Source organism: Drosophila persimilis, unplaced genomic scaffold (genome assembly GCF_003286085.1).
Source record: "Drosophila persimilis strain 14011-0111.01,24,50 unplaced genomic scaffold, DperRS2 tig00000002-arrow-pilon, whole genome shotgun sequence".
Lineage (NCBI taxonomy): Eukaryota > Metazoa > Arthropoda > Insecta > Diptera > Drosophilidae > Drosophila > Drosophila persimilis.
This window is the reverse complement of record NW_020825289.1, coordinates 6,050,449-6,068,517: the sequence shown is the minus strand read 5'-3', so window position 1 is coordinate 6,068,517 and position 18,069 is coordinate 6,050,449. Positions and strand designations below refer to the sequence as shown.

At 43.3% G+C, this 18,069-nt stretch overlaps 2 protein-coding genes across 2 annotated transcripts in view; both read left to right on the top strand.

Annotated features, from left to right (window-relative positions):
• The window catches only part of LOC113565064, an 81,548-nt gene that overhangs the window by 54,132 nt on the left and 9,347 nt on the right, over positions 1-18,069 (top strand). The gene's annotated exons all lie outside the window — the stretch shown is intronic.
• LOC6590445 lies at positions 3,344-4,467 on the top strand. The gene has a single exon (XM_002015836.2). The coding sequence runs from the start codon at positions 3,433-3,435 to the stop codon at positions 4,390-4,392; it is 960 nt and encodes a 319-aa protein (XP_002015872.1). The 5' UTR covers positions 3,344-3,432; the 3' UTR covers positions 4,393-4,467.

Sequence of the window (18,069 nt, the reverse complement as noted above, 5' to 3'; positions counted from 1 at the left end):
GTGGCGATGATCGATTTGCCAGACAAATTGCGCGCCAGGGCTAAAGAAACACCGCAAAAGCGACGTGGAAATGACAGGTCGCCGGCCAGGCTTGTGGAAACCCTAGAAGTGTACAGGGAAATCATGAGCAATTCCTCACGATCATTGTGCCCCCTCCCCACCTGTGCCTGTCCTTCCTTGGTGGCTGTATCGCATTTCAATGACGCGACCACATTCCGCGCCTATAGATTTCCTACCATTCCGTGCACTTGGCATTGTTCCAATGGCACGCTCTCTTGGCCAGCCACCCACCACCCCGACCCCTCTCTAGGCCAAGCAGGCACCCCACCCGACCCCCCTCTAGGCTAAGCAGGCACCCCACCCCTCTCTTGGCCAAGCAGCTCTTTGGTTCTTTTTTTTGTGGTCAAATTTCCTAAACGGGCGCCTAATGTAATCCAATATTTTCGGGTGCGGGGGGGGATGGGAAAAACTCAATTAATTCCAAAGTTGAGACAACATTTTGACATAATGGGGCACCCCAAAAAGAAGCAGGCAACACATCCGCTGTCCGCGTGGGTGGGAGGAGGCAGCACACCAGATTGTGCAGCGGTGCCGACAAAGCGTCGTATCGGCCACGTTTCAATCTTGTCAATAAATCTCAATATCAGGAAAAATATGCTAAATGACCACCCGTATGAATACGTACGAGAGGGTATCTGTATCTATGAGATACATGTGTAGTATGTGGCCAAAGACAATAGCAAAAAATGCAAATAACTGCACGAAGTATCTGTGGGATACGCGCGCATAAATTTACAAGCCATGGCTTGGCCTGGGGACAGGATAGCATGCCCCATGCCTCATGCCACATGCCACATGCGGGTGAGGAGGGGGGGAGGGGGTTTAAATGCCGCAAACAATGAACCGTGTTGACAGGTCTCCGTTTCGAAGTCTTTTGTATGATTGATTTAACCTGAATCGACTGACAGGTACGACAGGCTATGGCTTGGCATATCCAAAAGATACGAATATATGCTCTCGTATGGAAATCCACCGCACCAGATACTCTTGTGCTTATGCTAACGAGGGGCGGGGGCGGGAGCGGGGGGAGGGGCTGTCTTTGTGTGAAATTCAAAACGATCGACAAAAGACAAAAGCTATGTGGAATGTACACACCGAGCACTCGTATCTAGCAGATACACTGCATGAATATGCATTGCATAAGAATGTGTGTCGAGAGAGAGAGAGACAAAGGGGTAGAGAGAGAGAGCGAGAGAGAGAGATTCTAATCCATCATTCAAGATTGAATTGTAGAACTTTTACCGTTTTGGCTGCTAGCTCATTAAATTAAAGAAAAGATACGCATAATTATGGCAGACAGTGTGCTCAGGCCACCACAGAGAGAGGGGCTAGAAGGGGGAAAAAGAAACGAAAGGAGAAGAGCATCTCAAGACCGTGACAACCGCAACCGATTGTTGATGGAATGAGAGAATGAACGAATGATTGACAGATGAATGATTTAATGAGCAACAAGATAAACGACCACCACCACCACCCAGCGTTTCTTTCTCAGTCTCTGTCTCTGTCTCTATCTCTTTCTCTATCTCCCTGCTTATCTCTCTCTTTTTCTCTTCGGAGACCGCATCGAAATGAATTACTTATTTTTCATTTGAATTTAAATTTATTTTTCCCCCTACCCCCCTGCCTGCCGGACATTCTATTGTTACAGTTGTAATGCGGCGGTCCATAAAAGATGCTTATCTCTCTCTCTCTCTTTCTCTGATGGTGGGGGGCGGGGGAAGCAGTTTTGCGCTGTCATCGCGACAACGATTGACGATGACGCTGCTGCAGATGCCCGATGCCCAATGCCGACCACGCATTTTGTGTCAACTCTGGGAGGGATCCTCCTTCCATCCTTCCCTCTTTCTCTCCCTCCCTCCCTTGGGGTATCTTCTCTGTTTGTGTGAATCGAATTCGTAAGCCAAAAACGTTAGAAATACTGGAGGTTGGAGCATGGAGTGGCCGAGTCTTTGGTATACATTTTATATGCATTGCGAGTCTCTTCTCTTTTTTTGTCTCAGTTCAGTATTTGGGTGCGTATATACCAGCAATGAAATGTTGGAAATAAAAAATAAATACCCAAAAAAAATATTATATATACATACATACATATGTATATTAATATTTGTATCATAGGATTCCACACTTGAATATCTTAGAGTATTCTTAAATGTATTCCAGAATTCAATGTTTTCGAAGAATATGCATTGATTTTGAGCGGACAATCGTTAAACAAACTTAATTATGCGAAACTTAAGTAATTCCATTGAAATATCTTTGGTGTTTATTCGATTCAACGATCATTTTTTTAAAACTTAAATTAAAAATAAAAATAACAAAAATAAATAATGAATAAAAATAACATAATTAAATAATGAAAAATCAATAAATAAAAAGAAATAAATAAATAACCAAAAAAATATAAATAATAAAATATTAAAATTAAATAGTAAATAAATAAATAAGAAATTAATAAAAAATATATATAATAACATAATAATAATAAATATATAAAAATAATAACATAAATAAATAACAAAAAATCAATAAATAAACAAACAAAAAAATATTTACAAATAAAAAAAAATAAAATTAAAAATTAAAAATAAATAGTAAATAAATAAATATAAAAAAATAGCAAATACATAAATAAAATAAATACATGATAAAAATACCGTACATTTCGATTATGGAATTTTTCTCATTGGAGAAACATTTTCTTCACCATTTAATTACCAACATTTCCCCCTGGCTGTTGGTAGGCCTTTGTCTGATTTTAACTGGTGTTTAATTTTCCATTAAATGCCTTTACACATAATTAAATTCGCCGCGCCATTTAAATACACATCTTCCCGGCGGAGAGCTTCGCTTCAGTCGGCGGAAAGGCGGCACAACAATTGCATTCGTGGTTTTCCACTTCTTTATACTCGTACGTACATTTTCCCCCCACAACCGTCCGTCCGTTATTTTTATGTCGTTTGTGTATGCGTGAGAGTGGCCCAGGGTCCAAGGGGCCAAGGGCCAGCCACTTGTCGAAAAGCCCCAATGCCCACACAGCCCTCACACACTCACGCATTCATTCATTCGAATATAATTTATGTATCGGTGGAATAATGTTTTATGATCTTCACATGTGATTTGCAGCTGCTTGACGGCTACCTGGGAACTGCTGGCGGATGGGGAGAGGGAGGGGGAATGAGGAGGAGGAGGAGATCGATCTCTGTGTGGGTGGGCTTTGAATTCGTTTTCACATTTTCTCGATCGATATACTCTAAAAAACACTGTCCGAAACTTCAAATTAAAATTACGGAAATCATTTGAAAAGTTCCGTGTGCCGCTTTCACTGGGTTGGGGGCGCACACATTCAAAATTGCACAACAAAATGCCCAGAAGATGTTCACCAAAATTATACGTAACTGTGGCCATGTTTACCTGAAGAGCGGATATCCGTCCGGCTCGGGAGCGGTGCCGCACCGGGTCCTGCACAACTGGGACCGCCAGCATGCGGAGCACGAGCAGCGAAAGAAGGCCATCCCGCGGCTGGTGTATCTGCACAATCCGTGGAAGTATCTGCTGACGAAATTCAACCTGTGGCAGCTCCGGTGGCTGTGGGATCCGGAATTCAATGAATCGGAATTCATCGAGGGCTCCAAGCAGGCGGCCGTCGTCGTGACGGACATCATACGGCAGCAGAGCCCCGAGAAGATGAGCACGTACACCACGCCGGTGGGCTTCCAACAGATCTCCCGCGACATGCTACTCTCCCGCAACGACAACCGGCTGCAGTTGATCCGTTTCCAGAGGGAGCACCTGCGTCGTGCCATTCCCATGAAGGTGGCCCGGCGCCAGAGCTTCGGCCGGAGGTATGCCTTCATCGATGTGCTCTTTGTGGGGCTGCGGAACACCAAAGACTTTGACTCCGCCTCGGAGGTGGTGGAGGTGAACGAGCTCGTCCGCCGGATGGACAGGGAGCTGAGGACACCTCGCGATGTCGTGTCGGTGCCGCATCGCATTGTCTTTGCCGAGATCTTCATACGCTTCCGGCGCGACTACACCGAGGATGCCAGGCGAAACTTTGAAACAAAGGATCACATGGCGCAGTCGGGCTACCCCTTCACACATCAGTTCAGTGCCCCACTCACGCCCCAGGCGGCCCTCTCAAAGAGTTTAGTTCCACCACATCCGCCTGATGCGCTGGCGAGATCTACACAGAATCCGGCCACAGCGCAGCTGACCCCAACGGGCCGCATCGTGCCGCGCTCGGGCGATACCGACTGGTCGGTATCCTTCTATAAGATCCTCACCTTCGATGTCCTCAACTATGATCCCGATCATAAGCGTCGACAACGGTAGCCTTTAAGCCGAATGGCAGGGAAGGATTTCTTTCAGTGTAGCTTGAATAAAGCCCAGTTTTTTTCTCAAAAATAATGACAACTCTTCTAAACCGATAAATTTTTTCTATCTAATATTTGCACGGAGTTCTCATAGCTCCCGTCATGGTATTCTGATAATATTTGATGGGGCTATTCTCTGTAAAGCATGAGGAATGTCTCCCGTTTTTTATATAAAGAAACTTGCCACATAATAATCTGTGCAAGTGCCTTGCAAGCCCTTGCACGTCGTCACCCCAAATGCTCTCTTTCGAGGACCATCCATGTCAAACGTTTGCTATCTCTTTCTAGCGCTTGACTCTCGGAGAGTCGAAGGGACAGCCGACTCGCTGGCGAAGAGAGGGGTGAAGGAAACATTGACTTCTGTTTCTGCCGCCAGATCTGTACGCTTTTTTCTCCCATTTTTTCTGAACCATGCAGGTACATGCGGAGAGGTCCAAGACTGAACGAGTGATATGAAGAATACATATTAGATATGATCCCAAACTAAGCCTTTAATACAGAGCTTTCCACCACACCTTTTTTGGGAGAAATTGGGAGAGAAGGAGGCTGCGGGAGAGTGCAACAAATACACAAAATATTTCTGTACAAAATGATGTTGTAATGAGGCATATTACACGATTTGATCTTGTTGCCTGATGCTGTTGCTGTTGCCGGTGTCGTTACATTTGTCATTTGGCTCTAATTGATTTTCAAAACATGGTCATATGAGGGCTTTTTTGGGCTTGCGGCTTGGGGCTTGGGTTTTAGGGCTTGGAGCTGCTCGAGGGGGCTTGGCCTTGACGTGACCCAATCCATTTAAACATATTCAAAATGATTGGAAACACATTGAAGAAAATAACATGCATATAAATATTTCGACAACTGTGTATGCCATTTAATGTTTTCTCGTCGTGCCTAACACATTTTTGCATAATTCGAACACACGTTTAATGGTTTTTGGATGTTTACTTTGGAGGTAGGTGGTCTCTCGCTCAGATCCGAATTAGAAATACAATTAAAATGTTGTAAGAGCTGGGAATTTATGCCACGAATTATGCAGGTGTTGGCTGTCCGAGTGAAAGCTTCAGGGAAGCACTGGAAAACATGGAAAAGCCATGTCCGAGCACTGATTGCATCTGGAGCAGCCCCAAACTTGGAATCTAATCAAAGATGTGAGATTTAACACGTTGTGGCAGGTCGGAAATGAATGAAAACAATCGATAAAGGCAAGGTATCGATTAGAGAAGCATGAAATAGGTTTTAAAAACCAGATCTTTAAGACATTGAGCCATTAAATATGGTCGGAAACGGTCTTTGAGTTGAGCAGAAACAATAAAAATAATTTATTTATCGATTATTAACAATCGAAAACAATTTATCGATTAGAGAAGCATAAAATAAGTTTTAAAAACCAGGTCTTTAAGACATTGCGCCACTAAATACGGTCGGAAACGGTCTTTGGGTTGAGCAGAAACGCCAGAAATAATTTATTTATCGATAAATAATCGAAAACGATTAAGCTATCAACCAATAAGAGCTTCAAAAAGCTACTATCTAGTGTAGGCAATCGGTCATGCCCTTTCAAATAGATTCTACTAATAGAACTCCAAGGTATCGCATCTCACCCAGAAATGAATAAAAACAATCGATAAAGGCAAGGTATCGGTAAGAAAAGCATGAACCAGTTTTAAAATGCAGATCTTTAAGACATTGAGCCATTAAATACGGTAGGAAACGGTCTTTAGGTTGAGCAGAAACGACAGAAATAATTTATTTATCGATAAATAATCGAAAACGATTTAAGCTATCAACCAGTAAGAGCTTCAAGCAACCCTTATTATCGAGTATATGCATAGATTGCATAGAATAGAACACCTAAGCATCGCATCGCTATCTCCCTTTCCCAATTATTTGCTCGACTCGAATAAGACCCAAATCCCAGTGCAAATAATCCCTGAAATGTTCCCCAAAGCGGGGCAGGCAGAAGCCCCCCTTCGAAAGGAGAAATAAATAATTTAAATAAAGAAAACACGAAACAGCTGTTGCACTTCCGATCCGAAGATGGAAATATGCCGTGCCCCGCTCCGTGGGGGGAGGAGGGGGAACATAGAGACGCTAAGACAGTTACATGTACACAAGCGAAAAGGGATAATCTGATTATAATGAAACGCAAGTTATGCAACACGCTGGCACTGCCACTGCCGCTGGATGGCGCCACTCAAGTGTCGCCCGCGCGCAGCTTAAGGTTGCCGCCACCCGCCCGCCCCACTCCCACAACGAAAGAAAATGAAGGAAAAACGTCCAGCAGCAGGATTATGAGAAGGGAGACCAGAGACACAGCTGGCAGTCCCACCAGCTTCTTTCCATTCCAATTCCATTCCATGCCACTCCTTGACGCGACTCTGACAGGCAGGCGGCAGCGAGGAAAAAAAGGGAAATTATAAAAATTTATGTACGCTTTTTTCCGTTCGGATTGGAAGGGAACTGCCTCTGGAGCTGGAGCTGGAGCTGGCGCTGGAGTCCAGTGTCCTAGACTTCAATCTCGGCGTCAGACAGGACGCTGGCTTCTTCTGGCTGTCGGGATTTGTTGTCCATTTCTAAAAATGTCAGCTGGCAAATGTTGGGTCTCCAGTCTGTGGCCAAGGGGGCCGATAAATAAAAAATAAGCGGATACAAGAGATACTAAGCGGCTAGGCAAAGGCGCTTCTGCGAATACCCTAAATGATCCCTTTGGAGTACTGCAGGAGCTTCTCTTCGCCTTCTTACGGAAATCTAAGCTATAGTATTAGGTTTTTCGATGAATTTCTAGGGACCTCTGGGTATCTGGGGTATTTCTGCACCTTTCTGCCAAGTTGGGGCCACAAAAGAAGACAGAACCCTGGGACACTAGCCCGATCTTTATAATCTATAGAAAAATTACCCCAAAAAACCCAAAGACCATGCAAAAATACTGTTTTTTTTCGTCTCAAAGGGTACAAAATTAATTGGACAGTCCGTAAAAGCGGCTTAATTTCAAACTCATTTGCAAATATTTACCAGCACAAACACACAACAAATTGAAGGGATCCCGGGCTGAACCCTTTGTCGAGCCCCAAAACCGGATCAAAAAAAAATTTTGCAAGAGCGAAGAAGAGCCTTGATGTAACAGGTGTATCCTCCAACGGTTTCCATCTGCCGTTTACCTAATTTCCCCCTTTCGAATCGCTTTTCTTTTAATTTTTCCCCTGAAAAGATTAATTACAATTCTGGCGTAATGAGAGGATTTCCGGTGCCCCCGGGATTTGTAACCTTCTCTTGGGGCCCGCCCCACACACATAGAGCAGCTCATATTTCTTGTGTTTAATAAAATTGAATGAAATTTATGAAATATTTGCGCGATGTGCATAGAAATGCGCACCAGACCTCCTCCAATCCCGGCTCCCAGCTCTAGACAATCGCCTGCCTCCGACTCGTTGATCTTCATTAGTGGAGGAGCCGCCGTGCCGCCGTCGTCGTCGTCGTCGTCGTCGTCGCCGCCGGTAAATGTCTTCATAGACACATTCTCGGATTCGCCTCGGACTGGGGGCAATGGGTGGGGGCTGTGGGGCTGTGGACTCGGGCCAAAAGCTTTAAATTTATGGCAACGCATTTGCGGCGCGCGCTCCTACAGCCATAACGCCACACGAAGCAGACAACAACAAGAAAGTCTCGACTAATAAAGCGTCGGCGGCATGGCATCGCCTGGCCAGGTCTCACTCACTCTCTCCGTCTGTCCGTCCGTCTGTCCATCTGTCCTTTATTAGTCCATAGCTTGGCCTAGACTCCCCTCTCTCCTCTCTTAACGTATCCATTTACACTTGAATATTTATCGCTGCGCTTGGCCCCGCGGCTCAAAGACCTCCCTGGGCGCGGGACCCCGAGACCCAATTTAAGTCGAGTTGTCCCATAATTTTCAACGCTAACAAGCCACAAGTAAATTAAGCGGCATTTAGCACAACATTTAAAAGGCCTGGTCAGATCGGATAGATCGTTGCACGAATATTACACAAGACTTGCAGTGGAAGTCGGGGTTGCAGTTGCAAATGGGATGTGGAGCTGCAGTTGCAAGTGTTTTGAAGTAGAGCGGAATCATGAATCAACGGCTAAGACCCTAAATACCTAGGAAATATGTTTATATTGATATCAAATGATTCGTGGGCAATCTAGGGATATTAAACCTATGAAATATCAACCTAAATTGAAATCTAGTGACCTTAAATCACAATTTAAGCATGAAAATATATTTTAGATACCTGATTTAGGTACAATTTAAACATCTTTCCAGGATGTAGGTTAAATCCATAAATATTTGTGATTTTTATGGATTAAACTCAACCGAATATTGTAAGTGATCGACATAATGGGTTTTTCAGAAGAAAAATACTGACTAGAAGAGAACGTAAAGACAACTCTCTCTCTCTCTATCTCTCTTTTCTTCCTTTGCTTTGCACTTCTTTTGCCGTCGCAAAACCGTGGCTCCCCTACTCTTCGTTCTTTACACTCTCCTCCTCTGGTTTCTATTTTCGTCTTTCCTTTTTGCCTTTTTGTCCCGCTTTGATCGCATACTTCTCATCCTATTGACATCTCGTTTCTTCTGCCACTTGATTCCATTCGCTTCTCGCTTCTTCTGCCACTTGATTCCATTCGCTTCTCGCCCTCTCGCTTCTTTTCGCTCGCTTGATTCCATTCGCATCTCGCCCTCTCGCTTCTTCTCACTCGTTCAAACGATGATCGTGGCAATACACACAAACACGCACGAGGCAGGGGTTTGAGCGACAGACAGAGAGACGGACAATTACAGTTATATTTTGCGCTGCCGCCCGCTGGTTTCGCCTGTCGCTAATAAATTGTGCACTTGGCGCCAAATATTTATTACATTCTCGGCCTCTCAGTGCCCATCCCCTGCCAGTATTTAAGAAAATCTGCATAAATCGAAAATACTTCAACCAAAATAATAACTTTTTTGTAAATTTAAAACACATTTCGCCAGGCCCCAAGGGCGTGGCTGCCGACCCAAAATGCAGTTGTCGAAAATAAAGTTAAATATTCATTAATATTTGTATCTTGTGTTTACAATTTATGGGATTTAACACCTTTTTGTGGGGTAAATTTTTATAAAAATTCTTTTCATTCCTGACAGTTTTCGTGTACTTTTTTTCTCTCAGTGCAGCGGCGAAATATGGAGAAACATTAAATATGTATAACGAAAAGCTAAACTGAAACATAAATAAATCTCAACATTTTATGCACTTGGAAAAAAAAATAACAAATGAAAAGAGAGGCAAAAGTGGGCACACACACACACACACACACAACCCGCAAAGCTGTTTTGGTACTCAAAAACTTTTGTTTTTAAAAGTTCTTGAGCGTTTCGTAACGTACCTTTTTCGTGGAGGGTAGCATGGTTTCAACAGACGTTTGGATCGAAGGCAAAAGACTAGCCACGGCCCTTAAGAGGATACATTTTGTATAACTGATGACTAAATCATGGAAAAAATAGATCCATAGGTGCAAAAACCCACTCAAATTCGAACCAAATTCCATTTAGATATCATTTTCGAGGGTATCAAAATCTGCGGCACTAACCTTCGTTTCGTGCTTGCGTTGTTGTTGTTTCTGTTTTTGTTGTTCGGTTGTTAAACATGCAATTTCTTTTGGTTTTCGCTGCGTTCGATTGCTGTGGCCAGACCATAAGAGCGGTAAAAGGATGGGGCGGGGGGAGTCGTTTGGAGTCTGTCTGAGGCAACAGCAGCTGCAACAACAGCAGCGAGCGGCAAGGACAAAAGCCAACAATGGATTATTAGTGGCACTTAAGCAAACACGCGGCCAAGGGTCGCGACTCGGTATGGGGGGAGATGTGTGGGAGGGCGAGGGCGAGGTCTATAGCCCGCAAGGATCTGAGTCATGTGTGTCTGTGTGTGTGTGTGTTGGTGTGCTGGTGTTTTGTGCCGCCGCCTGCTGTTGCCGCTGTCGTTTATGCCCCGTTTTTTGCGGTTCTTGCAACGTCCCTGATTTATCGCTGAAATGTGGGCGTTTTTAATTAATTTCCCAGACCTGCTTTGCCCTGCTTCTTCTGCTAAGATTTTTCAACAATTTTTAAAACAATATTTAAGCCCAAAAAAAAAAGCAAATATGAACCGCAAGCGGCATGAAAATCAGGGGAAGTAACACCTTCTCTGGAGTGGAGAGGAGAGGTAGAGGTGCCCCACAAGTGCTTGCGGCCTGCACTTGAGGAAAGTGTGAACAAATCGAAGAAGGAGAGGGGCGGGCGGGGGTGGAGAACCTCTTGAAATCACTGGGAAATCATCCATTACCCGGGGAAAACTTTACCAAAATGCACTCGCACAATGGTAGTATACACAGAGAGAAATAATTGCATTTTGTGTGGGCAGCAGTCCAATTAGGGCCGCCCCCCGACCCCCGTCGCACTCCCCATCTCTCCCTCCTTTGCTGCAAACTTTTCTGTCAACTCTTTTTCTGCTGCCAAACTTCTCGGTTAACTCTCATTTTGACGCGCGCTTTCTCTCTGCTAATTTACTTTCAACTCGAATTTCTAGAAAATAAGATTTCAAAGACATCCCCCCCCTCCCACGTTCCGACAAGAGCACAGATAATTTCTCGAGGAGAGAGTGCCAGTGTCGTTGCTTTTTGGCTCATGTTTTTGGCAAATTACATCACTGTCTCTGAAGCCGTCCCAAGGGGGTGGACAGAAGGGGTTAAGTTTTCAAAGAATTCGTAGATCGATTAGAGGGAGAGAGAAACACTCACCAGCTGCAGTTCTCTGCTCTGTGGGCTTCACAATAAATTCATTTGGTTGGCTTCCAGTTGCCGGAGGAACGCTGCTCGGCTCGGCTTGGCTCGTAATTATGCTCAGAGAAATACCGGACTCGGAACGCGACACACACACACACGCAGAGAGAAAGAGAGGGAGAATGTTGCGCTATTAAATTTCACTTTGTTGCATGCATAAAGTTAATTATGCGGGGCCACACCACAGCACACACACCACACACCACACAGAAAAAACAAACTCTAATTAAACTCGTTTTCCTAATGAGAATTACGCGGCAGCCGCAACGGAAGAAAGAATTTTTGCAATGTGCCCGCCGGAACGGACTGCAGGCCCGACGATCGATAGAATGCGCGGGCTTTCTCGCGGCGCCACAAAATACCAAAAAATACTCGAAATATCGATAGGCTAGGCAACAAAATATTTTTGCAAAATAAATACAAATATGGGAAAATGGAAACCCATTGAAAACCGAACAGAAAATGTCGATTTTGATGACGAATTTTGTGTAAATATTTTCCCATCGAAGCGATGCGTGAAAAGTGGATTGAATGTCCTACTTTTCGGCTGGAAAGCAGAAAATAAACTAACATATTTCTCTTTGATTTTCGTATGTTTTCATTTTAATATACTCGTAGTTTTTGCCAGTTGTTTGCATTCGTAAAAGGAGTTAAATTTCTTGATATTTGCGTACCTTTGAGTTCCCCAAACAATGTTTTTTTTTTCTGATGCTTAATGTAGAGGAAAATATTTTTAATTTTGACTTTAGAGATATGCAAGTATTTCCAAACCAGGCTTTGATTTATGGCCAAAATATCAGTAAAATGGTGTTCCACGCATAAACTCCTACCTCCCATTGATCTTGCCCGCAGTCCGGCAACTCCAGTACCTTTTCTTCCCACCAAGTGGCAGCTCTTTTTTCAGTGGAATTTTGGAATATTTGTTGTTCCATTTGTGCGCTTTCCAGTCGGTATAATTACAAGGGATACATACACATAAATAAGGCAATATCTCTGCCAAGAGCTGGAGAGTTAATTGATTTACGACCTTCAATAAAATCGTAAAAAGGGGCACCGCCTCTATTCAATGTCGGCTAAAGCTAAAACAAACTAATTTCAGGCCTAGAACCGAACCAAGCCCCAGGCGATAAAGAATTTTAACGATCCGCAAAAACAAAAAAGGAGGGAAAACTGGAAGCAGGCCATGGCCATGGAATGGGGCATGCGATGTGCCGTGGAGGAGAGTTTCTTCAATTAGTGTAAACACAAACGATGACACTCTTTCTAGCTGCTTGAAAGAACCAGAAAGAAGTGAAGCCAATTTCCAGGGCCACAAACCTCGCTGCCCAGACACTTTAAAATTTAACGCCTCTGGGAGCAGCAGAGCCACAGAGCCGCAGATCGGAGCGACAATGGAGACAACTCTGTGCAACGACAGCGAATATTCCACGAATATGTTCGTGATCATAAAATTATAATTTATGAACAAGAAAAAGCAAAGGGCCAGGGCCCAGGGCCCAGGGTTTATCTCATCTTTGGCATCTCTTTCCTTCTTCCCTCAAGAGTCTGTGTGTGCGCGCACTTCTGGATATGGAGTGCAGTGTGGAGATGACGATGCCGATGCCCAGATGCCCAGATGCAGATGCAACAAGCGACAACAACCGACAACGATGACAACGTTGATGGCAATTTTGGAGCGCGGCTCGCGTCAATTTGTGAAGAGGAGAAGGGTCCACACGAGGGACCGCAGCCAGACGCCGATCCAGAGCCCCACACTCCCGTTTCCAGAACCAGAACCAAAGCCAATGGCAGCCACTGCTGCGTGTCATGGGGGTGATTGTTGTTGGAGTTCCAGGAAAGACGCCTTCGGGCTCTTTGGGATGGAGTGCGCGCGTATGAAAATATTTCATATTTATTCAACCTCGCTTTGGGGCATTGTGCGTTTCGGGTAGCCAGATCTTGCCACAGGACGGGCTCCAACTGCGACTCGGACTCGCAGTCGGACTCCCATTCCCAGTCCCATTCCCATTGGAGGGGCGAAAAGCGAAACTAATTTGCGGTTCTGTTAGTGCAATTTCCTCTCGTTTTTCGAGACAGCTTTTTGTTATTGTTAGTGCCACACGCCCCGTACCGCCCCGCCCCGCCCCGCCCCATTCTTATGCATGGGGCATAGGTACTGATTTTTTTTTGGGACCAGCGGCACACACGCATCTCACTCTCTCCCTCCCTCCTTCCGGCCACTTTGTTCGATTTTAGGCGAACATTTTGTTTGGCTTCCGATGGAAGAAGGGAGCCTTAATTAAATCTCTGATTGAAGGAATTCACTCTCGTCTTGGAAATTAGTTTAGTGAGAAAGTTTATCAATTAAATGAAAGAACCAGACAACCATCCAGACAGGCATTGCATTTGATTGGGTTCCTATTCCTTCTCCACTCTGAGGGTCACGCAAAACACGAGACGAACGTCCATCCAGGGGGAGGCGGGAGGCTGACTTCAAAGAATATTTGAATTGCGTACAGATTTTCGGAGAAAAGATACATTTTGTTAAGCATTTATTTGGTTTCGTTGATTGCTTTTTGGGCAAATATTTTCTAGATATGTATATGTACATAAAATAAGGAATAATATGTATAGATAAAATAATAGATAATAAGTACAAAATATAGATAAATATAGAATAAAACCGATGTCTGTTAAAAGAGTTTTAAGGCACAAAACTGTAAGCTGTGTGCAAAGATGGGATTTCTTAAATTCCTTAAAGAGAATTCAATAGCATCTGTACCCAAATCAAGTCCTAATGATGTAGAAACCTTTAGTTTATCCAAGAGTATGTATAGAAAACTTTATAAATGGCACACGTTGATAATCCTAAAAGATCTGTATAACATTTTAAGGCTTTTTTATGATAATGTCATCCAAGATCTGTACTAAAACTTTAAACTTACCACGAAATATGTCAGACACTGGTTAGATTTCTTGATTGAGTATTTTTAGCCCGATTTGTAAGAAATTTGTAAGCCTCGTAGATTTTAATTTTGTCAGGCTTCTAATATTGTCCCACCATTCCACTGTATCATGTCTTATCAGAAGCCTCGTTTCAAGCCAAAAAACTATCTTTGTACCCCCTTTGTACTGTGCAGCCTTTGTGGCCCTGAAACCTTTATCTGTGGAAGCTTTTGTTGAGAGCAAAATTAAAAATGATCACCATCGTCGCGGCATGGACTCTGGATCCTTCGCTCATTGTTATGGGGCCTCTGGGCCGCACTCTGTGGTCGCCCCGTTGTGTCTCGGATCATAATTCACACGCCACACCGATGGATACTGTGTGGCAGTATCTCTGCTGCCCATTTATCCTGACCCTGCCGCAGGGCAATAATTTAAAGCGCGCTCTATTATTTATCTGAGCATATGTCAATGAAATTTATTTATTTATTTACGCCGGCAACAACAATAAAACACCCAAAAGTTTTCATATAAAATCGCGAGGATGTTAATGAGCAGAGCGCAATGGTGAGGGGGGGACGGCTGTGGCAGGAGACAGAAGGTATGGCACGCATGGTGGCATGTGCCATGAGGCATGGGGCAACAACGCGCTGCGCTGTTGACGTTAATTGACCGCAACAATTTTTTGTCGCTTTTGCAGTTGCAGTCCGCAGTAAATTTTAATGAAATTGCAGCCATTGCACACGCCCCTAGATGTGTACGTATAAGGGGGCGTGGCAATAACCTCTCCGTCCCCTGTGCATGTGTGTGTGTGTGTATGTGTGTGTGTGTGGGATAACTGCCTCAAAGTGCTGATGACATGGCTGTCAGCGACACTTCGTGCCGCTTGTTGCATGCAACACACACATGAATAGCCACAAAAAAAATTAATATAAAACTGAAATTAAATATAAAAAATAAAACCCATAAAAAGAAACCAAAGAATGATGGATTTTATGCACAGGTCGAAGGCGGAGATACTCTTGAAAATCTATAGATTCGATTAAAGATATGGAATATAGTCCAGCGATACAGATAGTTTCTTTTTAAATACTGGGATTTCGGGGGATTTATAGGCATTACTGTTGCATGTCCTTGCAGATCCAAGAATCCCTATTGCAAATAGGGTATCAATACATACAGATAGAGGGAGGGAGAGAGAGAAAGGGAGAGCTTTATACACGGTTCACTGCTCCAGCGGATAATCTATCTCGTACGAACTCTTACGCTCTGTTTCATCTCTGTTTCTGTTTCTCAGTCCATATCCCTGTTTGCCATTTTTGATGTTTCTGCATTTATAAATTAATTAAAAATAATTACTTTATGTTGCCTTTCCAATTTCATTAAAGCTGCCAATGCAACGGCAACAACAGAAGCAGCAACAATAAATAATTATGCAGCAACGACTCTGCCACACACGGAAGAAGGGAACAAAAGCCAACACAGCAGTCGCAGTGCAAGGGTTAAAGGTCTCTGACTTTAGGCTTAAACAAAAACATTTACACATATTGATATCCCTTCAATTGGGGAGCAGATTAAAGCACGATTAAAGTTCAGATTGTAAGAGGTTCTCACTGAGATGTCCTTTCAAATGGATGGCATGAATGAATCTTCAAAAATATAACTCCGATTGTCCCTACATTTCCTATATAAAGCTCATTATCTTCAAAGAACTTCCAAATGAATATTTGTACTATATGTATTGTACTTAAATTTTGTAGCACTTTTGTGGTATTTAATCTGGTATTTTCTAGTATTTTATCATTGGTGGAAGTAGTAGTATTTTAATATTTTTTTGGTATTTTCTAGTATTTTTCTGGAGTCTAGTACTTTTTTTGTCTATATTTGTATAAGTTTAACTGCATTTTCAGCTATTACTCCATAATAAATTTGTGTGGTATTTAATCTGGTATTTTTCTAGTATTTTCTGAAATGTTCTAGTATTTGATCATTGCTAGAAGACGTAGTATTTCTAGTATTTCTTCCGAAAAAGTCTAGTATTTTCTAGTATTTTTCTTGTATATATTCTTAAAAGTTGTACTGCATTTTCTTCTATTGCACCATAATTAATTTGTCTGGTATTAATATGGTATTTTTCTAGTATTTTCTGGAATGTAATAATTTCTAGAAGTCTTAGTATTTTAAAAGAATTTAGGTATTTTCTAGTATTTTTCCGAAGAAGTCTAGTATTTTTCTTGTATATATTTTTAAAAGTTGTAGTGCATTTGTATCCATTCATAAATTCTTATAAACATCCTCAAAGATCTCCAAGACTATCATTTATCTGTGCAGCAGTTGGGAGATTTACTTTCCATAGATAATACCCATAAACCCAGGCCCATTTGTATGCATAATGGACATCGTACGACCTGTGGCACATACAAATAGAGATGCAGCAACAACAACAGATACAGATGCAGATACACACTTGCAGATACAGATACAGATTCCGTGGAGTTAATGTCGCATTAAGATGGCAATCCCTGACTCCATTCGCATATAAATCCAGTTGCAGTAGCCAGACCCAACCCTCCCCACCCAAGAGGGGAAGAGGCGCTGCTGCTGCTGCTGCTGGAACGATGCCGCAGATAAATTTTGCTGTTGTCACACCTTGCAACTTGCATGCACATAAATATATTTCACCACGAGCCGCCGAAAGGTTGACACTGTCTGCATCTTTTTTTTTTTTTTGGTGTGGCAGGGGCATGCAAAAGGTAGGGGAAAGTAAGATATCACAAGGTAGCAGCAGGGACACCAACGATTTCGTATTCAGATGTGCCCCACAGCCCAGAGAGAAATATCTTCTCAGCTTTCAGCAGATTGAAAGCGAAATATTATTGAAAACCGCCACAGAGGCGGAGAGAGGGGGAGAGGGAGAGTGTAGAGCGATGTGGCACCTTCTCGGAACTTGCCGCATTTAATTTATTGCGAATATTTGATGTTCGATTTCCTCTTCGTCCTTCGGTTATCGCCTTGGCATTGACACTTTTACATTTTATTTTTTATTTTATTTTTTTTTGGCAAAGATTGCAGTTTCGGATTGTGGCAGGGACTGTGTGTGGCAGCGGGATACATGCCACAGGCGATATTTGCTTATCAACAGAGAAGCTCAGACTGGAGCCAAAATATTCGTTGGTTTTTCCTTCCGCCGGCAACAGATGCGAAAAGGCAGATAAAGTTCACATTCAGGAGGAGGTTTTAAATGGGATAAAGGAAAGGATAATGTATCCATTGGATATACATATATGTTAGCCAATGTATCTAACATCTTTCAATATGGGAACCATCTCTAAAGCAGGCAAATCTATATTTAAATGTTCTCCCAATCTCAATTAAACCCGATTGCAGATCTATCTTGAAGATTGCATGGCCTGCTCCTCGCTGGAGAGTGGAAGATCCACAGAAGAAGCGATTAACTAAAGGTCCAATCTACGTGGAAATCAATTAGCAACTGTCATGACTGGTTGGAAATCCAGAGCAGAACAGAGCAGAGCAGAGCTCCTCCATAATGCCACACAAGAAGGGACCACACACCAGGCAGGGGCAGGAGCAGGGGTTGGGGCAGAGGCGACTCCTCCTCCCTTTCAAAAGAGAGAAAGAGAGATGGCCTGGTCACGCACAGCGCACAGAAAACGAGGGACATAGATCCGATCCCCAGAGCTGCCCCGATGCTCCTCCAATATGAAATTATTCAAATGCCGCACAACATATAAATTCAGGTTAATCCAAAGCGCAGCTGGATGCCTCGTGCTGGCAAGATGGTGGGGGAGTGCACCCCCCTCACCCCGCCTGTTGATGGGGCTGGGGCGCCAGCTCTTTTAATCATTATTAATTATCCAAGCGGCCACTCCGTGGAGTATAAATCATT